The 26,029-nt window shown below is 41.7% G+C and overlaps 1 protein-coding gene across 1 annotated transcript in view; it reads right to left on the reverse strand.

Annotated features, from left to right (window-relative positions):
* Positions 1–26,029, reverse strand: part of CD38 (CD38 molecule) — a 97,971-nt gene that overhangs the window by 14,811 nt on the left and 57,131 nt on the right. The window contains exons 3-4 of the mRNA XM_007950083.1: positions 6,793–6,916; positions 3,621–3,756 (exon numbers count right to left, since the gene is read on the reverse strand). Coding sequence (XP_007948274.1) covers positions 3,621–3,756; positions 6,793–6,916 — 260 coding nt within the window. The remainder of the gene's footprint in view (positions 1–3,620; positions 3,757–6,792; positions 6,917–26,029) is intronic.

Here is a 26,029-nt window from a genome sequence, read left to right on the forward strand (position 1 = left end):
ACTGCCTCGGAAACCCAAGGAGGGGTCGCTATGAGTCGGGGCCGACTCGACGGCACATAACAACAACAACAACAACATGGTAGTCCTATCCTATTTTTACCCATTAAATTTCAAGTTAGGGATAAAAAAGCAAAGGAAATAAATTTTACAAAACAGTAAGAGAAATTATATGAAGAGTATAAAAAGGAAAATAACATAGAGAGTAAAAGGTTATAACAGAAATTAAGACTTTTAGAGAAAAAAAGTAAACTAGCTGAAACTAAACAAGGTGAAAAATTACAGAAAATAATGTAAGTCAGAATAGAGGAAAATTAAAATGTAAAAATCAGGACCTGAGACAGCAAGTAAAATAGTAGAAAAGGTTAAAATCAATTAAAAAAATATGCCAAAGATAAAGAAAGTAGAGACTGTATACAAGATTCAACTTAAAGGAGCAATCCACTTGTCCTTACTTAACCATGTCTCACTATCCAACGCGTCTGTAAGTGAGGAGTGGGTATAAGAAGGAACTCTGACCTGCAAACACACACATAAACATATGCACATTTGTGGAAGTATTTCTGAGAGTTAAATTTCTATAAGTGGAATTTCAGTGTTAAAAGACAAATTGTGGTAGAAACTGGTAAGTTGTGATTCAGAAGTGGTAAACGTTGATATTCTTACCAAGAGTATATGACTACTCATTTACCTCCACTGTCACCAACACCAGGTATTTATACTTTAAAATATTTTTGTCAATTTGTTATTTTCTTATAAATTTCAAGAAATCTTTATGAATTATTAGAAATAGCTAATATTTATTCAGACTAACCAAGTCCCAGGCACTGCTCTACATGATTTATGGATATGCACTCCCTGGATCCCCCACACCCTTCTGAGGGCCCACGTTAGTCCCATTTTACAGATGGGAGATCTGAGGCACAGAGTTGTTAAGGAGCTTGCCAGCCAGTGAGCGGCAGAGCTGGAAGCAAACCCAGAAATACTGGCTTCAGAACTTGTGCTCTTAACCACTGTAGTGTCAACTCTGTTTCCAGCATTATTTGAAGACTGGAAGATTGCAAAGGATGCAAGGTGACCTTTAATTTTTAGCCTTAGGCATTGTGTGACATGCAAGTATTTTTCAAATTAGTATGCATCACTTACATAATTGAATATAACACAAAGTGGAGGAAAGAAGCTACTACAAGATCAACTTTTAGAAAGAGTCAAAAGTAATAAAAACAACAATAAAACAATATAAAGTGAGAATATCCTCAATATAAATAAAGAGAAAAAAATAAAAGAAGTGAGAACTGATTAGACAGGGTTTTGGGATAGAAAATACCTTCCCATAGTGCAGTGTTGTGAGTCTTTTGTTATTTCACATTTTTAGCTTTTAAATTTGTTTCCTGTAAACTTTTCTCCTTTTTTTTCTTCTTCAGTTCTCCATCTAAATTCTTTCTTAAAATAGTGAAGCTATGGAAAAATAAAACAATCTATTTCTTATCTGTTTGCATATTGTTGTTGTTGTCATTGTTGTTAGGTGTCGTTGAGTCTCCTCCAACTCATAGAAACGCTATGCACACCAGAACGAAACACTACCCAGTCCTGTGTCAGCCTCACAATCTTTGCTATACCTGAACCCATCGTTGCAGCCACTGGGTCAATCCATCCATTGAGGGCCTTCCCTTTCTTCATTGACCCTCACCTTCACCAAGCATGATATCCTTCTCCAGAGGATGGTCCCTCTAACAACATGACCAAAGTAGGTGAGACAAAGTCTGGTCATTGTTGCTTCCAAGGAGCATTCCAGCTGCACTTCTTCCAGGACAAATTTGTTAAGTATTTTAGCAGTCCATGGTACCTTCAGCATTCTTCAACAGCACCACAACTCAAATGCATGGACTCTTCTTCAGTCTTCCTTATTCATTGTCTAGCTCTCACATGCATATGAGGCGACTGAAAATACCACAGCTTGGGTTAGGTTCACCTTAGTCTTCAAGGAGACATCTTTGCTCATCATCACTTGAAAAAAGTCTTTTGCAGCAGATTTGCCAAATGCAATATGTTGTCTGATGCCTTGACTGATGCTTCCATTGGTGTTGATTGTAGAACCAAGTAATATGAAATCCATGACAACTTCAATCTTTTCTCCATTCACCATGAAGCTGTTTATTGAATCAGTTGTGAGGATTTTTGTATTCTTTGTATTGAGGTGTAATCCATACTGCAGACTTTAATCTTCATCAGTAAGTGCTTCAATTCATCCTCATTTTCAGCAAGCAAAGTTGTTTCATCTGCATATGGCAAGTTGTTAATGAATCTTCCTCCAATCCTGATACCACATTCTTCCTCAGATAGTCCCAGCTTCTCAGATTATTTGCTCTGCATACAAATTGAATAAGTATGGGGAAAGAATACAACCCTGACACACTCCCTTCTTGATTTTGAACCATGCAGTATCCCCTTGTTCTGTTCCAATGACAGCCTCCTTGTCTATGTACAGGTTCCTCATGAGTACAATCAAGTGTTTGGGAATTCCCATTCTTCTCAATGTTATCCATAATCTGTCATGAACCACACAATCAAATGCTTTTGCATAGTCAATAAAATACAAGTAAACACCTTTCTGGTATTCTTTGCTTTCAGCTAAGATCCATCTGACATCAGCAATGATATCCCTCATTCCATGTCTTCTCCTGAATCCAGCTTGCATTTCTGGAAGTTCTCTGTCAATCTGCTGCTGCAACCATTTTTGAATTATCTTCAGTAAGATTTTACTTGTGTGTGATATTGTTTGATAATTTCCACATTCTGTGGGATCACCTTTCTTTGGAATGGGTTCAAATATGGATCTCTTCCAGTCAGTTGACCAGGTACCTGTCTTCCAAATCTCTTGCCATAGCTGAGTGAGTGCCTGCAGCGGGGCATCTGTTTGTTGAAACATCTCAGTGGATATTCCGTCAATTCCTAGACCCTTGTTCTTCAGCAATTCCTTCAGTGCAGCTTCGACTTCTTCCTTCAATGCCATTGGTTCTTGATATATGCTACCTCCTGAAATGGATGAAGATAGACCTCTTTTTTGGTACAGTGACACTGTGTATTTCATGTTCTTTGGATGCTTCCTGCATCATTCAATATTTTGCCCTTAGAATCTTTCAATATTGCAACTTGAGGCTTACATTTTTTCTTCAGTTCTTTCATCTTGTAAAATGCCACGTTCTTACCTTTTGGTTTTCTAACTCCAGGTCTTTGCATATTTCATTGTATAATTGGCTTTGTCTGCTCGAGCTGCTCTTTGAGATCTTCTGGATTTATCTTGTTTTATCTTCTCATTTCTTCCATTTGCTTCAGCTACCACCCAGAAGTACCTTGGAAGAAAGGCCTGGCAATATCCTTGTGAAAAATCAGCCATTGTAAATTTTGTGGAGCACAGTTCTACTTTACCATGCACACACACACACATACACTGTGTTTTGGTTTCTTGTTTTGCTTTGTTTGAACTGTCACCGAGGGAATCAGTGGCATCAGAGTGGGTGCCTGCACTCTTTTCTGAGCACTGATCTGTCAGAGTTCATGGCACAGCTCAGGGCTCATTTGCCCAGCAGCCCTGGGCAATCCCACAGGGGCCAGAGCCTCACCAGTAGTGCCTGCGTCTCCACACCAAACCAGGCCGTCAGCCATGGAGCCCAGCAGGGTGTCCTCCAGGGTGAATATTTCTTGCTGGACCTTTGTGTACTGATGGGCCAGGGCATTCGTTCTGCTCCACAAGAGGGTCTAAGGAAGAATAAGCACAATTATTATTGAAATCAACGGGATAGGTGAAAAAATAATCTACCTTTTTGTAAATGAAAGAATCCAGAAAACATCAGAATAATTTACATGTAGTAAAGCATCAGTATTGTTTTGTGCATCATTGCATTGTGTGTGGGTGCATATGGAGTGTGCTTATGTGTTTATGTGTGTAGAGTGTGTGTATTCTGTGTGTGTGTAAAAGAGAGAGGGAGAGAGAGCATGCAAGTGTATTGGAGTGTGCTGTTATGTGTGCGTGTGTAAAAGAGAAAGACAGTGTATGTGTGTGCATATGTGTGGAGTGGTGTTGTTGTTGTCAGGTGATGTCATGCAGACCCTGACTCATAGCGACCACAGTAAGTACAACAGAAAGAAACAATTCTTAGTCCTGCGCCAGCCTCACAATCCTCGCTATACTTGAACCCATCACTGCAGCCACTGTGTCAGTCCATCTTGTTGAGGGCTTTCCCCTTTTACACTGACCCTCCACTTTACCAAGCATGATATCCTTCTCCAGGGACTGGCCCCTTCTGACAACATGAGTAAAGTAGGTGAGGCAAAGTCTGGCCATTCTCGCTTCTAAGGAGCGTTCCAGCTGCACTTTTTCAGGACAGATTTGTTGGTTCTTCTGGCAGTCCGTGCTGTTTTCAGTATTCTTCGCCAGCACCACAACTCAAAAGCATCAATTCTTCTTTGGTCTTCCTTATTCATCTTCCAGCTCTCACATGCATTATGCATATGAGGCGAGTGAAAACACCATGGCTTGGGTTATGTGCATATCTGTGTTGCATTTGTGTGTGGAGTATGTTCCATGTGTATGTAAAACAGACTGTGTGTGTGTATATGTTGAGTGTGCTTTGTGTGTGTGTGTAAAAGAGAGGCAGAGAGAGACAGAAAGAGGAAGAGAGAGAGAGTGTGTGTGTATGTCTGGAATGTGTTTGTGTATGTGTATCTTCTAGGTCACAATACAAAATGAACTTAAGAATCTGGGTTGCAATCAAGAAGGTCTGAAAGTCACTGATCAACTTTATAATAAACCTGAAATCCAACCACATGTGGAGGAGGCATTCTGGAGTTCCTAAATTCCCAAGATAACTTGAAGAAAAAAAAGTCTCTCTGCCGTATTCTGGGAGAGGTGCTCTTCGATTCTTATAAAGCTCCTTGGCCCTCTCTCCTTCCCCTAAACCTCCCCCCCCGACACACACACAAACAAAACAGAGCTAGCACAGTGGATTTTTCTCAGGGTCCCTCTTAAAAGTACAGAAGGACAAATTTCAGAATAGGATTCTCCTCCAGGAACCTCTTCATTATTCATAGAGACAGTGGTGGGTAGCCGCTTACAGCCCAGGCCTGGAGTCAAACTGTCTTCCTGAAGTCTCCCAGCACCATTCATTAGCTGACTTTCAGCAACACTAAGCCTCACTTTCCTCATCTATAGAACGGTGATGATGATAATGATTCCAAACTCACAGGATGATGGGGAGATTAAATGAGATAATGCAGATGAATTGCTTAGCACAGTGTGGATAGTAGTGTCATGTATTTAAATGTTCATCTAGGCTATTATGTACCAAGCACCTGCTCTTTGCAGGGCACTGTGCCTGCTACACCAAGGAGGATGCTAATTACTCCAGCTCACTGACAATGGGAAGAGAGGCTGCAATGTGAGGATGAATGCAAGGGCTTCTCCATGGCAATTTGAGCACACTGAATTCCACGTTAAGCACTGACTTTAAAAAGATGCACTCTACTACATCTTTTCCAGTATATTCAATATATGAAAACTCGGGCCACTCTAGCTACAAATCATATAGCCATCCTTTGTGTTTCAACCAGTCACTTTCTAGCCTGCTGACCAATCACTGGCCACCTAAAATAAGCAACCTGAGCTTTCTCACTGGTGAAGTGGGGATGCTGACACCCGACGTGTCCATTTCACAGGATGGCTGTGAAGACCTGGTAAAATAATGGTTAATAAACCTGAACCTTTGCCTTTGAGTTGGTACTGACTCCTGGTGACACCACATACTACAGAGTACAACTGTTCATGGGAGCTTCTTGGTGATGGTCTTTACAGACCCTTCTTCCGTTGTGCCACTGGGTGGGTTCAAACTGCCAACCTTTAAGGGAGCAGCTGATGGCAAACCACTTGCACCCCCAGGATCCTACAGATAATGGTGCCGTCAGGTTGGTTCTAACGCATAACAAGCCTATGCACAACCGAACGAAGCGCTGCCCCGTGCTGCCCCACCCTCGCAATCCTTGCTGTGTCTGAGCCCGTTGTTGGAGCCACTGTGTCAGTCCACCTAATTGAGGGGCTTCCTCCATTCACTGACCCTCCATTTAATCTGTATGATAATAGTTGGGAGACGACTGTCTAAACGAAAAACATAAACTGCAAATGCAAATTGGCATTGTTATTATGATTATTATCAAAAACCAGAGAAAAGTTTTGTGCCTATGTAAGTTTGGATTTTTTTTTTTGTTTCATTGTTTGTGGTGTGTTTGGCGTTAGACTTGTTTTGTCTGACTTTTGCCCAATTCTCCCTTCCTCTTTCCATGTCCCCATTTCTCTTTCTCTTACCGACCTTCCCCAAATGTCCTAATCCCTGGTCCCCAGTGGCCCCACAAACACCATCCTTTTCTCAACCACACCCCCAACCTAATGTCTAACTCAAAAGCATCAATTCTTCTTCGGTCTTCCTTACTCATCATCCAGCTCTCATGTGCATATGAGGCAAGTGACAACACCATGGCTTGGGTTATGTGCTTATCTGTGTTGCATTTGTGTGTGGAGTATGCTCCATGTGTATGTAAAACAGACTGTGTGTGTGTGTATGTGTTGCATGTGCTTTGTGTGTGTGTAAAAGAGAGGGAGAAAGAGAAGAAAGGGGTAGAGAGAGAGAGAGAGAGAGAGTGTGTGTGTGTGTCTAGTCAACATCCTAGTCAACATCTGGTCCTGTAATCTCTTCCCTCTGACTTTCATCCTCAGTTTTAAAATCACTCATTTGAACCAGTTACCTTGTTGCAAGGTAAAGTTTGATTGGCCAACTTCACTAGTGGTTGGTAGTCTTCTTCTGTAATGTTGCAAGGGTTCTTGGTAAGAAATGCATTTTTGAACACATTCCATATCTTCTGGCAGTCCCTGTCTCGGTGAATAAAATAAAACATGGATAATTAGATTTTAAACATATTTTTGGAGAATAATTCCAAAAAATTCTCTCTTGTATGAAGCATCTACTGTGTGACAGATAGTTAATGTACTTCATCTCATGTGTACAACATTTTTATGCGACGAGCCTTAGCCTCCCATCTTCACAGACGAAGCCACAGCAGCCCAGTGAGTGGCACAGATTTCCCTAGCTCCACAATTGGGAAAGGGGAAGAGTGAAGATTCAGATCTGTGTCTGTCTGATGCCAGGGCTAAAGGGCCAGTTGAACATCAGTTACTCAAGTATTAAATAAAATGGAGAAGACTATATAAAGACAATTAGTTTTCTCTTTCTCGCCTTACATGCTGCTTAAAAATATGTCATGATTACTGCTGCTTTCATACAGGGGTAGTGGTAGAATTCACACCTTACATGTTCAGTTCCTAGATAAGGCACTTTATACCTTGTTATAGGAGCTCTGGTAGCATAGTGGCTAAGGCACTTGACTGCTAACCAGAAGGCTGACGGTTCAAATCCACCAGCCACTCCTCGGAAGGAAGATGGGGCAATCTACTTCCGTAGTGATACTGCCTTGGAAACCCAAGGAGGGGTCGCTATGAGTCGGGGCTGACTCGACGGCACATAATAACAACAACAACATACCTTGTTATGATACTTAGGACATTTTAGTGTAGTTTCCAGACTAATAGAGACCCTGAAGAAAGGCTTAGCAATCTACTTCTGAAAATCAGCCGGTAAGAACCGTCCGGATCACTATGGTCCGACCTGCACCCACTTGTGGGGGCCAGGAAGCACTCTGTTCCATTGTACATGAGGTCACATAAGCTGGTGCCAACTCAACAGCAGCTAACCACAACGACAACTGCCCTCAGAAAAACCCAAAGGCTTCAGCCTGACCTCTCCCTGAATCTGCCCCTGCCCCCCCCCACCTTTGCCTATACTTTCCCCATTGCCTGGGGTGGGTTCTCCCCATTATCTGTCTACTGAAATCCCACCCACACTTCATGGCCTTATGACCTTATGACCTCATCCTGGAGTGAGAAGGGGATGGGGGCTGGGTCTGCTGCTTGCTCAGGAGACCTCTGGGCCCATGTGCCTCTTGTTCTGAGTCTCCCAGCACTGAGGGATGCAGGAATGTGAGGTTCTAATCTATAGCTGAATGTAAGGGCTTGGTAAGTCATAAAAAACCAAACTCAAAGCCCACCTTCCTCAGAGAATTGTCTCATTTCTCTAAGGAAGTGTGAGTCAGCTCCCTTACACTCTGCCTCCAAGTCACTGTGCCTCTAAGGAGGGTTAGCTGGGTCCCGGCTTATTTCCCTAGACTGTGAATGCCTTGAGGCCAGGACCATGACTAGTTCATCATCTATCTCCCCCTATAGTTCCTTATAATGTTTGTAGATTAAATGGGAGATTGTGTCTCGTTCATACAGCATTCAAACCCTAACATACATAAGATTAATGGGGGAAGATCTCACTTCCAGAACCAGTTGTCACTGAGTTGATTCCAACTCACGGTGACCTATGTGGGTCAGAGAAGAACTTGCTCTGTAGGTTTTTCAATGGCTGGTTTTGCAACAGTAGACTTCCAGGCCTTTCTTCTGAGGTGCCTTGGGGTGGACACGACCCTCCAGCCTTTCAGTTCGCAGACAAACATGTTAACCATTTGCACCACCCAGCGACTCCTGTCAGAGAAAAGACCCTCCAAAAATCTGTTCCTTCATGAAAGTAATGAGAAGACTGGCAAAGGCATCAAAATCAACTTTTCAGAATTCTGTGGATGCCCTAAAGGCTTACAACAATCTGAGGAGTGTTTATTCCAGAAAAAGAGCTGTATCTCCATCAGAATAGTGAGCTTTTATGGCATTTGTTGTTGTTGTTGTTATGTGCTGTCGAGTCGGTCACTACTCATAACGACCCCTCCTTGGGTTTCTGAGGCAGTATCACTACGGAAGTAGATTGCCCAACCTTCCTTCCGAGGAGTGGCTGGTGGGTTTGAACCGCCAGCCTTCTGGTTAGCAGTCAAGTGCCTTAGGCACTACGCTACCATAATTCCATCTCCCTTTTCCCAGCTCCAAGGAAAGCTCAAGAGCCAACAGCCCCACAACTCAGAGCTGTGGAAACCAGCAACCTAGCAACTGCTAAAGGAGGCAGGTTTTGTCCTTCCCACAAGCCCCATCCCTAGAGAACTGTCAGTATTTGACGTGTCTGGCAGCTCATTGAAAAGCCTAATTCTCAGGGCTTGTTTTCATATGAACTGACTCAGAGCTCCTTCTGTGTGAACCATTTTACCCCTACTGTTGAAATTAATTAATGCCGATTATTTAACTACTGAGTCTCCGGGTGGCACAAATGGTTAAGCACTCAAATACTAACTAGCCAGAAGTTTGACAGGTTGACTCCCATCTGGAGGCACCTTGGAAGACAGGCCTGGTGACCTGCTTCCAAGAGGTTACAGCCTTGAAAACCCTATGGAGCAACTGGACTCTACACACATAGGGTCACCACGAGGTGGAACTGACTGCAATTAATAACGTTTAACACTGCAGGTGTGTGAGGCAAATTTATCCGTTGGGTCTAACCTAAGACTGCCAAAAAAATTAAAAAGGAAAACTAGGGCATCAGATGTCCACAGGTGGCTTTGAAGAGCTCTGACATATTCCTGGGATGGCCATATACATGCACTGGGCTGTGTGCACTCCCAAAATTGGTTTTATGCCCAGGAATGGCCTGAGAAAACTCTTGTCCCTGACTGAACCTGCAGCTCTGCTAAGGTAGAGTTCTAAACTGCCTGCTAGAGCATTGAAGTCAGATCCCAATGGACACACAGCCCCTCATGAAAGGCTGAAAACTTACTGGCTTAAAGCATTTAGGTAAACCCTGTCCAGTCATTAGCTGACCATAAGCTAACTGAGCAGAAACTTCAGTGAGTCTCTATGTGTGAGACAGAGGATATACAGTCTTTACAGAATTAGTCCAGGAAGGTCACTAAACAAATAGCAATAACAAACAGCAGCAACAAGCCCTGAGGGGAGGGGGGACTTAATTTCTAGAGCTGACATATAACTTTATTTTACATGTGCAGTTTTAAAAAAATTATGAGTCTCACAAACAAACAGCAAAGTATAGTTTATCTATAGGAACAAGAGCAATCAATAGACACTGTTCTTGAGGAAGCACAGATGTTGGACTTACCAGACAAACAGCTTACATTGGGTATCACAAATATCTTCAAGTATCTCGAGGAAGACAAATCTAAAGACTTAAAGGAAACTATGAGAAACAATGCCCCATACTATAGATAAGACCAATTAACAGACAGAAATTGTCTAAAAAACCAACTAGAAATTCAGGAATTGAAAAGTAAAATAACTGAAATGAAAATTTCACTGGAAAAGCTCAATAGCAGATTGCAAATGGCAGAAGAAATAATCATGAACTTTAACACAGGTCAGTAATACTTTGTCCATAGAAGGTTTGTTAAGATGAAATGAGGTAGAACATGACATTGTTCCTGTTTCCTGTCTTTGCTAGGTGTACCTCTTCCCCAGTCTGCAGAGAAATTTGAACTTCACCCCCACTTGCCTTCAAAGGCTATGCCAGGAAACCATTATTGACCTGGTTTTCTCCATGGATTATATACTTAAGAAAAAATGTTATTACATTATGTTCTTCATTCAATCAAAATTTATGAGGCACCAACATGGGCTGTTAAGACAAAAGGTGCTTGGCATCTATTCCCCTTTAGGGGATCATATTTTAATTCCATTAATTTAATGCAGTAGCTTTCTCAGGAAATTCCTGTCCCAGATATCAACTTCCCCATAAAACTCTTTTACCTCTTTCCCTACCTGCATGTGCAGGACTTAAAGCAGTCAAAACAGAAAAGAAAGAGGGAAAAAAAGGCTTTTGTTAAATAGCTCCTTCCCAGAAGCGGAGAGGCCAAGCCATCTGACTTGGCCATAATGATGGAACTAAATGGCCACCAGGGTCCAACTGGGCAGGCCTTGCACAATTAGCAAATGAATCAAGAGGTAATAAACAGTATTATTTTGAACTGCTCGAGTATAATTCCACAACTTTAAGAACTTAAAGGATTGGGATGATGCTGCATGACCAGGCAGTGTTTTTTGTTCTGTTGGACATAGGGGTGCTATGATTGGAGCCAACTGGATGGCACCCAATGACAACAACAAGACCCTAAAACCTGAGTGTCTTTAAAGACTTGCCATCCAAAGAAAAGTGCTAATATCACACAAGCCACCACAGGTATTTCCTCCTGGTGCTCATACCCATTCTCTCTTCATTCTTATTACCATTGAAAACTTGCCCCAGTCTTCTTCATGATTGCTGATGACGTGGCACCTTTAAGAAAATCTGGGCTTCCCTAATATGCCATGTCAGTGCCTAAGGCATCTGACTGCTAACCAGAAGGCTAGTGGTTCAAACCCACCAGCCACTCTTCAGAAGGAAGTTTAAGCAATTGACTTTTGTAGTGATACCGCCTTGGAAACCCAAGGAAGGGTCACTATGAGTTGGATCTGACTCAACAGCAGTGAGTTTGGTTTTTGGCTTTTGATTTTTAAGTGAGATGCCTGAGTGGCCCAACTGATTAAACACTTCATTACTAGCCAAAAGGTTGGTGGTTCAAACACACCCAGAGGGTCCTCGAGAGAAATGAAGGAGATCTGTACAGATACCACCCATTGAAGATCTGTACAGGTACCAAGTTGACAAGGGGTGGAATTGTGGTGGTTAAGATTGTGTGTCAACGTGGCTGGGCCTGGTTGAGTGGCTGGACAGCTGAATGTAGTATTCCCCATGATGAGACTGGCAATCAACTCCATAGTGGGATCTACCACAAGCAACTGAGTAGCTGCCTTTGGGATATGATCTGCTTCCTGAATATAAGGAGAAGCCTTGGGGACAGTCTCTAGCCTATGGCATGCATGAACCCTGCATGTAGCCATGTCATTGTTCAGCAGTCTGCCATGCTCTTCCAACCTTGGGACTTACAATGGACTTAAATTAATGGCCTGCCATGTGGTTTGGTAACATTGGGACTGTTCCATTTTATTTGTTGACCTTGGGCTTGTTAGCCTCAGCAGCCAGCAGCTGCCTGAGTAAAGAGGTGCCTCTAGCTACAGTGGGCCAGGAGCAAGAGGCAGAGCTGATGCCCAAGGTCAAGGGGCTTTCACCCAGCCTATTTAATAAAAAAAACCTATTTAATAAAAACCTGGCATTTTGAACTCAGACTTCTAGCCTCCTGGACTATAAGAGAATAAATTCCTGTTTCTTCAAGCTATCCTGTTTGTTATATATTCCTGTCAGAGCAGCACTAGGGAACCAGAACAGAATACTGAGAGGTCACTGCTGTGAAAACTCTATGGAGCATAGCTCTGCTCTGACACACATGAGATTGCCATGAGTCTGAATCAACTCATACCAACTGGGCTTTTATTTGTTGTTGTTGTTCTTAAGTGTTTTTGCAAATGAATATGAAAAGTTACCACATCTACTTCTCCTACTTTCAAGTGTTTATCATTTGAAGGGAAAGAATGAAATTGGCTTCAGCTGGAGAACAACAGTGATTTGCTTTCATTCCTCCTTCTGTTCTTTCACTCCACAAGTACGGTCCAACGGCCAACTGTGCACCTCAGGAAAGTTACCAGGCTATAACAATGAAGAATTCAGTATCACTTCCACCCTCAGAGTTGTTGTTGTTATGTGCCGTCGAGTCGGCCCCGACTCATAGCGACCCCTCCTTGGGTTGCCGAGGCAGTATCACTACGGAAGTAGATTGCCCAACCTTCCTTCAGAGGACTGGCTGGTGGGTTTGAACCGCCAGCCTTCTGGTTAGCAGTCAAGTGCCTTAGGCACTATGCTACCAGAGCTCCTGTCCACCCTCAAAGTACTCATGCCAATTCTGCTTAGAGCACTGGTGACTTGCACAAAGCATTAAAAATTAAAAACACAATAAATAGCAGTAGAACACTTGCTACTGCAGAGGATGGAAAACAGAGTCAAAAAAATAAAAACCTTATTTTGAAAAAGAAAAATTCTTTGTTCTCTTTCAGGTCTAAATCAAGAGAATAGGGCACGGTGTGGGCTAGAGACACAGACTTCTCCCAGTGGAACCCTCTTCAGTTTAAAGACTTCTTGCTTCCTTAAGCAAGGAGTGTCAGCCTTTTCTTTTCCGAATTTAGTTAACTTTTTTTTTTTTCTCTCACAGTGTATTCTAATAAAGGTGGTGTAGTGGTTAAGGCATTTGGCCACTAACCAGAATGTCAGTGGTTCAAACCCCCTCACCATTCCACAGGAGAAAGATGATACAACTTGCTTCCATAAAGATTTACAGCCTTGGAAACATAGTAGTGGTCAGTATGAGTAGGAATTGATTCAATAGCAGTGAGGTTGGTTTTGCTTTGGTATTCTAATATGATGTTGTAACAAATATAATCCATCTATCCACATTTATCTACAAGTAAGATCTGTCTTTCTACGTTTATAACTTCTCTGGGTTGTACTTGGCCACTTTCTGGCTTTGATTTCTTGGATTCCTAAGTGATTAGAAACTTTTTGGTGACAAAAAAGGGAGGTTGTGTAGGAACTTTCCACTCAGTAGAAGGTCAATCAGCCTTTAAACAATAAGTTTACACAGAGCTTGGAATAGCTTGGCAATGTTTATTTTACAACATTAAGTGAAAAAAGGCCTAAACTTGTAGAAAATAGAAAGAGGATATGTACCATACAGGTCATGAGGATTGTCTCTGGAAAAGGTATGACAGGCAGCTTCCACTTTTATTCTATATTTTACTATATTAGTTGCTTACAAAAAAAAATCATTTACAAAGAAACAGGTATGCAAACGTTCATTGAAATACTATTCACAACGGCCAAAAGGTGGAAACAATCAAAATGTCCATCAACAGAAGAATGGGTAAGCAAAATGTGGTACACACATATGATGGAATATTACTCTGCCATAAAGATAAATGAAGTCCTGATACATGCCACAACACGGATGAACCCTGGAAACATTATACTGAGTGAAATCAGTCAGTCATAAAAGGACCATTACTGTATGATCTCTATTGTATGAAACAGGAAATACATAGAAACTGAAGTTTATGAATGGTTACAAGGAGGGGGAGGGAGAGAGAAATGAGGAGTGTTAGCTTAGGGAACACTTGAGTTCTGTTAATGGTAATGGGATAATCTGGAAACAGTGGTGGTGATTGCATAACATGAAGAATATGATCAATGTTACCTAATTGAACATGTAACAATCATTGAATTGGAAAATGTTTTGTTATATATATATATATATTCACCACAATAAAACAATTTTAAAAAGCATTTAAATATTGTCTGAGTAATTTTTAATATTTAAATAAAAATATGAAGATACAGCATGATTACAATTAATTTGAATGGACCATGAAAAAAGAAGACACAGAGTAATCAAACCATGTTTTAAGAATAGCTGTTACTGGGTGCCAGGGACAAAGGGCTGCTTTGCAGCCTTCTTTTTTCCCCCTTCTATTTTGAATTTTTCTATAAAAAGCATATATTGCAGGAGGTGAAGCAAAATGGCAAAGTGAGCGGAGGCACCCATTTACTCGCCTAACAACTTGTCCGCTGAACTGTGAACAAAAACAAGGGCAGGCTGAGATCATAGAACTCCAGAGAGCAGCGGAGGTGTTGGAGAGTAGAGGTGCATCCAAAAGTGGGAGGGAGGAGGAGAGGGGATGACACAGAAGCTGGGAGAACCCACCTACTAACCTCAGGAGCACTCACTCATCGCAGCCAATTTGAGACAGAGCTGGGTTATACCCCAAACAGTGAACACTGAAAGGAAGCTAATCCAAGGAAGCTGTAAGCCCCCTCCCCCTTTTTGTTAAGGTGGTGCAAAGTGAACATGGAATTTCATCGGCAGTGCAGTTCGGAGGGGGCAAAGGGAGTGCACAGCACTGGGGAAGAATGCTGTTGAATCTGAGGCCTGAGATGGACAGCCACTAGGACTTAGAGAAATAGCACAGGCAGCAGCTCGAGGGGAATATTTCAGACTGACAGGGCAACACTGAGCCTGTGCAGGGTGCCTATAGAGGGAAATACATGGAGTGCTCCTCATTTTTGCAATAGAAAAATCGAGCCCCACTGTTTACATCATTGTCTGCAAATAATAACCACCCATCCTGTGTGTGTATATTGAACCCCAGACATCAAGCATCCAGATCTCCTGAACCAGAACTAGGAAAAAAAAAAAAATAGGATAAGAGTGCTTTCTAGTGGTTCTCAGGAGAAGATACCAAGTCTGCTGCCACTAAAATGATTCTGACTCTTAGTGATCCAGGAGGCTGAGTAAAGCTGCCCTGTGGAGTCCCCAGGGTTGTGAGTCTTTGCAGAGGTGGGCTGCTGCATCTTTAGTTCCATGAAGCAGCTTCTGGGTGTAGGCCCTGGACTTTCAGTTGGCAACTGGGTGCTTGGCCCCTGTGCCACCAGGGCATCTAATCAGAAAATTTCTCCACAAAAATGGGAATACATAATTTAAAGTAAAAAACAAGACAACAAAATGGCCCAAATCCAACAAAATTAGTAAAAACACATAAAATCACAAGAGAAGAAGGACCAGTCAAAATAAAACATGAAGAAGAGGAAATTTCTTCTATGGAGGTTAAGAATAATGTAAAGAATTGATAGTTTTCAGGGTATGGTGCTAAAAATATATTTTTTAAAAAATACAATAAACAATCTAGCAGAGATCAGGAAACAGTTGGAGGAACAAAATGAAAGACTCAATCTGGGAATTGAAAACATAAAGGAAAATAAAGAAAACTACTGGAATTGAAGAATAAAACAACTGAATAAGAAAAGCAAGAGAAATATTCAGCAATAGAGTTGAACGAAAGAAGATAGAAAGAATGAGCTAGAAGACAAAATAACTGACCTTATCAGGTCTCACGAAATACAAGAGAAAACAAACCCAAGAGGAAATAAAGGATGCAATAAAGAAATCTAGCATTAGAACTATAGGAATCCCAGGGCACCATGATGACAATAAAGACATAAAAAATGAGTTTCCAAGTGAAAATCAAAGAGAATTTTCCAGATCTGGGCAAAGATCCAAGCCTGCAAGTACAAGAACCTATACGAACCCCAATTAAAATGCACTAAAAGATCAATTCTGAACCATATCATAATAAAATTCTTGAAAACCAAAGACAAGCAGAGAATTCCAAAAGCAGCAAGAGAAAAACTCAATGTAACATATCAAGGGATTTCATAAGAACCAGTGCAGATTTCTCCCCACAAATTCTACCGGCCAGAAGACAATGCAGTGACATAAACAAAACACTGAAAGAAAACAATCACCAACCAAGAATTCTTTACCCAGCAAAGTTGTCATTCAAAATTAAGGGGGAAATGAAGACATTATTAAACAAACAGAAGTTCGTGGAATTTGCCACCACCAGACCAGCTCTGCAAGTATTACTCAAGGAAGTGCTCCAAATGGAAAAGCAAGAGCATTAAATAAATACTTATTTCTATGCATGGGGAAAAAAATAAGAGAGAGGGAGAGATATACCTAAAATGCAACAGCACAGGCAATCATAAGGACCAAGTACAGGATATTTTCAGGGAATAAACACAATAATTAAATTCCACAAACAATACCACATCAAGTTCATAAGAAATAAGTACAAAGCAAACTTATTGAATACAGGTTGTACATTGACATTCATGGAAGCACACCAACAGAAATGGGGGAGGGAGAAGTGCATCACAAATTGATTTATTATGTTAAGATTGTGTGGTAACTGCTGTTCATATGTTAAACTTTGTTGTAATTGTAAAGCCTGCAATGTGACATATGTGGAACCACTATGAAATCACCAAGAAGAAACATTCAGAAGAAAAGAAGGAAGTTAGAAAAATGTTCATCACAAGAAAGCAGCCAAATACACATAAAAGCAGAAAAATCCAAATAAAAAAATATTAAGATATGAAACACTCAACAAAACAAATAGCAAAATGAGTGAGGTGGATGCTTCATTTTCAGTAATAACTTTACCAACATTCAAATTGAGGAAATGCAAGACAAACAGGATTGCATAAATATGAGGGGCACAGGGGGAGGGTTACTGGGTAGGGAGGAGATGAGACTGGGTTAGGATTGGACATGGTAAATGGGCAGTGAGGCTAAACGTACACGTAATATTGAACGTAAAACAAGCTCTTAAAATAAAATAATAATAATAACAATAAGTAAATGGTCTAAATGCCCTATGCAAAAGGCAAAGAGTGGCAGAATAGATAAAAACATGATCTATTTCCTTGATGTCTACAAGAAGTACACTTTAGACATAAAGACACAAACAGCCTGAAAAGAAAGGGATGGAGAAAAATATTCCATTCAACCAGGAAACAAAACAAACAAACAAACATAAAAGATCTAGGATAGCTATACTGATATCAGACAAAATAGACTTTGAACAAAAATCCATTACAGGAGATAAAAAAGGACATTACATAATTAAAAAAAGGATCAATCTAGCAAAATGATTTAACAATTAAAATACATATGTACCTATGGAAATGTACCAAAATACATGACACAAATATGGACTGATAAGAAAGGAGAAATACACAACTCCACAATAATATTAGGGGACTGTAACATATCACTTTCAATTATAAACAGAACATCTAAAAAGAAGATCACTAAGAACATTGACAGTGCTGTCAATGATAGCATGGTATCCATATACCTAAAAGGAAGACCAGTTAATACTACAATTATTCAAATTTATGCACCAACTTCTAAAGCCAAAAATGAAAAAAAATGAAGATTTTGACCAACTATTGCAATCTGAAATTGACCAAACATGCAATCAAGGTGTATTGATAATTACTAATGATTGGAATGTGAAAGTTAGAAACAAAGAAGAATCATCAGTAATTAGAAAATATGGCCTTGGTGATAGAAATGACTCTGGAGACCACACGATAGAATTTTGCAAGACCAACAACTTATTCATTGCAAATACCTTTTTAGAACAACGTAAATGGTGGCTATACACATGGACTTCACCAGATGGAATATGCAGGACAGACCATCAATTACTCATATGCAACTTCAAGTTGAAGCTGAAGAAAATTAAAACAAGTCCATGAGAGCCAATATATAACCTTGATTATATCCCATATGAATTTAAAGGCCATCTGAAGAATAAATTTGACACATTGAACACCAAGGACCAAAGACCAGGCAAGCTATGGGATGATATCAAGAACATCATCCATGAAGAAATCGGAAGGTCATTAAAAATACAAGAAGGGAAGAAAAGACCAAAATGGATGCCAGAAGAGACTCTGAACCTTGCTATTGAACAGAGAGTAGCTAAAGTGAATGGAAGAAATGATGAAATAAAAGAGCTGAACAGAAGATTTCAAAGGGTGGTTCTAGAAGACAAAGGAAAGTATTATAATGAAATGTGCAAAGACCTGGAGTTAAAAGGGAAGAAAATGCTCAGCATTTCTTATACTGAAAGAACTGAAGAAAAAAATTAAGCCATGAGTTGCAATAGTGAAGGATTCTATGGGCAAAATATTGAATTACGCAGGAAGCATCAAAAGAAGGTGGAAAGAATACACAGAGTCACTGCAAGAATAAAGAACTGGTCGGCATTCAGCTATTTCATGAGGTAGCATATGATCAAGAACCAAGGGTTCTGAAGTAAGAAGTCCAAGCTGTACTAAAGGAACCGGCAAAAAACAAGATGTCAGAAATTGAGAGAATACCCATTGAGATGTTTCAACAAACAGATGCAGTGCTGAAGGTGCTTACTCGTTTTTGCCAAGAAATTTGGAACACAGCTACCTGGCCAACCGACTGGAAGAGATCAATATTTGTCCCCATCCTAAAGAAAGGTGATCCAACAGAATGTGGAAATTATTGGGCAATATCATTAATATCACATACTAGTAAAATTTTGCTGAAGATAATTCAAAAATGTATATTGACAGCGAACTTCCAGAAATGCAAGCTGGATTCAGAAGTGGACATGGAATGATGGATACCATTGCTGATGTCAGATGGATCTTGGCTGAAAACAAAGAATACCAGAAAGACGGTTTCCTGTGTTTTATTGACCATGCAAAGGTATTTGACGGTGTGGATCATAACAAATTATGGATAACATTACGGAGAATGGGAATTCCAGAACACTTAATTGTGCTCCTGTAGAACCTGTACTGACTAAGAGGCTGTCATTCATTTGAATAAGTGGATACTACATGGTTTAACACCAGCAAGGGGTGTGTTAGGGTTGTATCTTTTCATCATACTTAGTCAATATGTATGTTGAGCAAATAATCCAAGACGCTAGACTATATGAAGAAGAATGTGGCATCAGGATTGGAGGAAGTCTCATTAATAACTTCCCACATGCAGATAACACAACCTTGCTTGCTAAAAGTGAAGAGGACTTTGATGAAGATCAAATACTACAGTCGTCAGTATGGATTACAGCTCAACAGAAAGAAAATGAAAATCCTCAAAACTGGGCCAATAAGCAGCATCATAATAAATGGAGAAAAGATTGAAGTTGTCAAAGATTTCATTTGACTTGGATCCATAATCAACAAACCTGAAAGCAGGAGTCAAGCAATCAGATGCTGTATTTCACTGGGCAAATGTCCTGCAAAAGACCTCTTCAACGTGTTAAGAAGCAAAGACATCACTTTGAAGGCTAAGGTGCACCTAATCCGAACCACAGTATTTTCAATCACCTCATATACATGGTAAAGCTAGACAATGAATAAGGAGGACTGAAGAAGAGTTGATACCTTTAAATTGTGGTGTTGGCAAAGAATATTGAAAATACCATGGACAGCCAGAAGAAGGAACAAATCTGTCTTGGAAGCAGTGCGGCTGGAATGCTCCTTAGAAGCGAGAATGGCCAGGCTTCATCTTTGGTCATATTGTCAGAAGGGACCATTCCTTGGCGAAGGATATCATGCTTGTATGGGACTGGGCAATGTTGTGTTCTGTTTTACAAGGGGTCACTATGAGTCAGAGCTGCCTTGATGGTACCTAACCACCACAACAACAATTCGGAAAGGAAGAAGTACAGATATCTCTATTTGCAGATGACATGATCCTATACATAGGAGACCTGAAAGATTCCACACAAAGACTGCTGGAACTAATAGAAAAATTTAGCAATGTTGCAGAGTACAAGATTATAGTAGTTAAATTTGTGTGTCAGTTAGGCTGGGCCTGATTGAGCAGCTGGGCAGTTGATTGTAGCTATTCCCCATGGTGAGATTGGCAATCAGTTCCATGGTGGAATCTACTGGTGTGGCTGAGTCGCTGCTTTAGGGATGTGGTCTGCTTCCAGTATATAAGATGCAGCTTTGAGGAAGGTCTCCAGCTTTTTGGCATGCTTGAACCCTGCATGTAGCCAACTCATTGTTCAACAGCCTGCCATGCCCTACCAATCTTGGGACTTCTTCTGGACTTGAATTAGTGGCCTGCCGTGTTGTTTAGTAACATTGGGACTGTGCCTTTTTACTTGTCAGCTTTGGGCTTTGTCAACCTCAGCAGTCAGCAGCTGTCTGATTGAAGAAAAGCCTCCAGCCTCAGTGGGCCAGGAGCAGGAGGCAGATCTGAAACCCAAGTTTGAAGGCCCTTCACCCAGCCCCTAATGCCTGGCACTTTGAACTCAGACTTAAAGCCTCCAAACTGTAAGAGAATAAACTGTTTGTTCTGCCATTCCATTTGTGGTATATTCCTGTCAGAGCAGCACTCTGATGTGGAAATTATTGGGCAATAATTTTTGTGTAGTGATCAGAACAAAGATCCCTACACAAAAATCAGTTGCGTTCCTCTGCACTAACAATGCCTACTCCAAAAAAAGAAATCAACAATACCATTTACAATAGCCCCCAAATCAATAAAATATCTAGAAATGAACCAAACCAGGGATATAAAAGATGTGTGCAATGAAAATGACAAAACGTTACTGTGAAAGGCTAAAAGAAACCTATAACAATGGAAACACATCCTGTGCTCATGGATTGGAAGACTTACTACAGTGAAAATGTCAGTTCTATTTAAAGTGATCTACAGATATAATACATTCCTGACACAAATACCAACAATATTCTTTACTGAAATGGGAAAACTAATGGCCAACTTCATATGGAAAAGAAAGAAATCTTGAATGGCCAAAGCAATATTGAAGAAAAAGAACAAAGCAAGAGGCCTGCTACTCCTTGGTATCAAAAACTACTGTACAGCATTGTAATCAAAACAGCCTGGTATTGGTTCATTGGTAGACATGTGTGTTGTTGTTGTTGTTATATGCCGTTGAGTCGGACTCGACTCATAGCGACCACTCCTTGAGTTTCCGAGGCAGTATCACTATGGAAGTAGATTGCCCCATCTTCCTTCCGAGGAGTAGCTGGTGGGTTTGACCCGCCAGCCTTCTGGTTAGCAGTCAAGTGCTTCAGGCACAATGCTACCAGAGCTCCTGGTAGACACATACACCAGGAGAATGGAACTGAGAACTCAGACTTAAACCCAGCCAACTACGGACAAATGACTTTAGACAGGGGGTCAAAGTCCATTCACTGTGGCAGAAAGTCTCTTTAATAAATGGTGCTGGCAAAATTGGATATCCATCTGTGGAAAAATGAATCAGGACCCCTATCTCACACCACACAGGAAAACTAACTTAAAATGGAGCAAAGATTTAAATGCTAAACTAAAACCATACATTTTCTGGAAGAGAACATCGACGAAAACTATAGGACCTAATCTTTTGTGAAAATAGGACAAAAAAATTTATAACAAATACACTAAGAGAACACAAAACAGATCAATGGAACCTCATAAAAACTAAAAACTCATCCAAAGACTTTATGAAAAGAATAAGCAGACAACCTACAGACTGGGAAAAAATCTTCAGAAACAAGGTATCTGATAAGGGTCTAATCTCTAAAATCCATGGCAAACTGTAACAATTCAACAAAAAGACAATCAAAATACAATCACAAAGTGGGCAAAGAACATGAAAAGAAACTCACTAAAGAGGACATCCAAGCAGCCAACGAACAGGAAAAGCTGTTCACAACCATGAGCCATTGTTGTTGTTAGGTGCTGCTATGAGTCAGAGCCTGTCAATGGCACCTACCACCACCATGAGAACAGGATGGGGGTGTGAGCTAGGGCTACAGACCTCTCCCATGGAGCCCTCTCTTCACTTTAAAGACTTCCTATGTCCTTAACCAAGATTGAATGGTCGAATCACATTCACATGAATGACAGATCCTACCCAGAACCCAACTTTACCAATAATCTCAAGCATGCAGGCAACCTAGGAGCCCTGGTGGAACAATGGTTAAGCACTTGGCTGCTAACTGAGAGGTCAGCAGTTCAAAACCATTCATTCACTGGCTCTGCAGGAGAAAAACCTGGTGATCAGTCCCATCAAAATTACAACCTAGTAAGTTCTACGTCTACTCTGTCCTACAGGGCACTGTGACTTGCAATCAACTCAACGGCACACAACAATAGCAACTGCAGCAACAATAGAGTCTAACTTGACCAATAATGTCAAGGATATGTGTGACCTAGAGGGCCAGACAAATCCAGGAAAGGTTTGCTCATCCTGCCTGGCCCCCCAGCTCCTGCCTTCCTGTGGTATGGGGCATGCACTTCGTGACCCAGAGTAATAGATAAGGTCTCTATGGGAAGTTTTGTAGGGTTCCTCAGTGTCCTGGTTACCTAGTGCTGCTCTGAAAGGAATATACCACAAATGGGATGGCTTGAACAAACAGGAGTTTATTCTCTTAGAGTTTGGAGGCTTTAAGTCTGAGTTCAAAGTGCCATGCTCTAGGGGCTGGGTGAAAGCCCCTCAACCTTGGGCTTCAGATCTGTCTCCTGCTCCCGGCCCACTGAAGCTGGAGGCTTTTCTTTACTCAGGCAGCTGCTGGCTGCTGAGGCTGAGAAGCCCAAGGTTGACAAGTAAAAAGACACAGTCCCTATGTTACCAAACAACATGGCAGGCCGCTAATTCAAATCCAGAAGAAGTCCCGAGATTGGCAGGGCATGGCAGGCTGTTGAACAACGTCTTGCCTACACGTAGGGGTCAAGTGTGCCAAAAGGCTACAAACCATTTCCAAAGCTGCTTATCTACTGGAAGCAGACCACATCCCTAAAGCAGCAACTCAGCTGCTCCGGTAGATTCCACCATGGAACCAATTCCAATCTCACCTTGAGGAATAACTACATCCAGCTGCCCAGACACCCAACCAGGCCCAGCCAAGTTGTCAACAACCTTAACTACCACAGTCACACTCACCTCTACCACCGTCACACAGTCACATCTCCATCTTTTCCCCCAGGGAGCCCTATAGCTCACATTGTATCCTGCAGATTCTGAGCTCAGTTTCTTTAAGTAACCCTTTAGCCAAGGACATTCTGCTCAAGGACAAGGACGCTCAAGACCTAGATCTCTTCATTCTAGAACAATCCTTGGTCTATCTCCTGGGGGATGAGCTGACAAGAAGAGTAGACCAGGCCACCTACCTTCCTCCCTGGGACCTGACGGGCACAAGGTTGTATGCTCAGATGTGGGTAATAAGGAGAAACCCACCCGGGGTGTTCTGGAGCTGTTCTGGAACTCACAGCGCCACCTGGCGTTCTTTTGTGGAACATAAACAATTCCATGGAACACCAGCACCAGACAAGGCCGCTTGGTGACTGGGAGAGATTGGGACACGAACACATGAACATATTCCAAAGTGTTCAGAGCATAAACAACCAGACGTCTTGGATCCTGCTACTGTGAATGACTGTTCTTCACCAGTGACAGCTCCAGTCTGGCATCATTCTTTCAGCCTGAGAGAAGCTTTGTCAAGATGCGCTATCACAGAATGGGAGTCCCTGGGTGACAGAGTTAAAGCACTTGACTACTCACCCAAAGACTGGTGGTCAAGCCCACCCAAAGCACCTTGGAATAAAGGCCTGGCCGTCTGCTTCTGAAAGGTCACACCCTGGAAAACCCTGTGGAGTGCAGTTCTACTCCAAGACGTGGGATCACCATGAGTCGGAATTGACTCAATGGCATCTGGCTTGGGTTTTATGCTTTATCATTGAACTACTCCATCTCCTTGTCTTCCTGAGAGCATCCCACCCAGAGCAAAGCCATCCTTCATGGGGGCTTCATGGGTCAGAATTGCTGAGAGCAACTTTTTTTTTTTTTTCTCTTTTTGTCCCCCAGAGCGAAGGAGTTGTTTAGAAATAGAAGTAGAAATGAGGACCTAAGACCAGGAGAAGATTGTTGCGTCCCTAGACCACACGCGAGGTTGAAGACTAAAGGAAGCAGTTATGCCCAGGTGCTGGGGGAAGATAACTGGGGCGAGAGGGGCTGGGGAAGAAAGGGTTAAACATCATGCTGAAGCGGGAGGAAAACACACAGAAAAATTAACAGGTCCACTTGGTGGATAAATCCATTTTGCGTGTAGTCGGCCAATTCTAGGCTTCATAAGTCTGTGCTGCCAACCTCTCCAAGCCCACGCCCCACCCACAAATAACATTTCAAAGCTCCCGTCAAGACAGCAGCATCTCACTTTACTAAAGGGCCGCTCCCCAGAGAAATAATACCCGATGGCCTCTTCCCTAAAAGCACTTAGATCTGGAGGGCTAATTACACCCATTCTATTAATTTTCCTGCTGTCAGATCCCGTAGGCAGGCTGCCTTGACCCAAAGAAAACAAGCAGATTAAGTGTGCTGTCAATTTTCAAATATGAAGCCTGTATTTAAGGCAAAGACTGCCACCTTGTGGGAGAAGTGAGGAATTAATGAAATTCAGCGACTCAATTAGGATTTTCTATTGAGTTGGAGTTCAGGTAGTGTAGTGCCTAAGGCACTTGACTGCTAACCAGAAGGCTGGCTGTTCAAACCCACCAGCCACTCCTCGGAAGGAAGAGGGGACAATCTACTTCCGTAGTGATACTGCCTCGGAAACCCAAGGAGGGGTCTCTATGAGTCGGGTCCGATTCGACGGCACATAACATTGAGTTGGAATAGACTAGATAGCAGTGGGTTTGGTTTTGATTTGGTTTTAAGTAACTAGTGTCGGAGCTGCAGAAGACTCAGAGGCAGAGGCAAGTTTAGAAATAACTAATTCATTCAACAAATATTTATTAAGCACCTACTGTATGCTAGGCACATTTAGGAACACTAGGATACACCAGTGAACAAAACAAAGATTCTTGCTCTTGTGAGAGCTTGCATCCTACCAGGGCAAGACTGACAATGAACACAGAGAATAAACATGTTATAATGTATAGTAAAAAAAAATGAACTGCCATCAAGTTGGCTAGCTACCGATCCCTCTTTGGATTTCCGAGGCAGTATCACTATGGAAGTAAATTGCCCAATCTTCCTTCTGAGGAGTGGATGGTGGGTTTGAACCCCAGCCTTCTGGTTAGTTGTCAAATGCCTTAGGCTGTAGGCCACCAGAGCTCCTAACGTATAGTAAGGAACCCTGGTAATGCAACAAGGCACTCTGGTGGTGCAGTGGTTAAAGCATTTGACTGCTAACCAAAAGGTCGGCCGTTCAAATCCACCAGCCAGTCTGTGGGAAGGAGATGAAGCAGACTGCTTCTGTAAAGATTAACAGCCTTGGAAGCCCTCTGAGGCGTGTCTATCCGCCATAAAGCATCACTATGAGTCGGAATCGACTCAATAGCAGTGGGTTTGGTTTGGATTGGGTGTTATAACGGTGTAATGTAAGTGAAAGATGAGTGGTTTGAACCCACTGGAGGCTCTGTGTGTGAAAAATCTGGTGATCTTTTCCCATAAAGATTATAGCCAAGAAAACCCTACTATCGTGTGACAGAGTAGATAACGACTCTGTCACTCAAGGTTGCTACGAGTCTCAATCAGCTCCATGGCACCCAAAATCAACAACAGAGTCTATTAGGAAGTTATAAGGACCACAGGAAAAACAAGTGTGACAGCGATGTCCATCGTGTGGGAGGGGCAGAATTCGGCACTAAGTAAGGTGGA

Source organism: Orycteropus afer, unplaced genomic scaffold (assembly GCF_000298275.1).
Source record: "Orycteropus afer afer isolate SDZICR_OR568_19922 unplaced genomic scaffold, OryAfe1.0 scaffold00262, whole genome shotgun sequence".
NCBI classification, from domain to species: Eukaryota; Metazoa; Chordata; class Mammalia; order Tubulidentata; family Orycteropodidae; genus Orycteropus; species Orycteropus afer.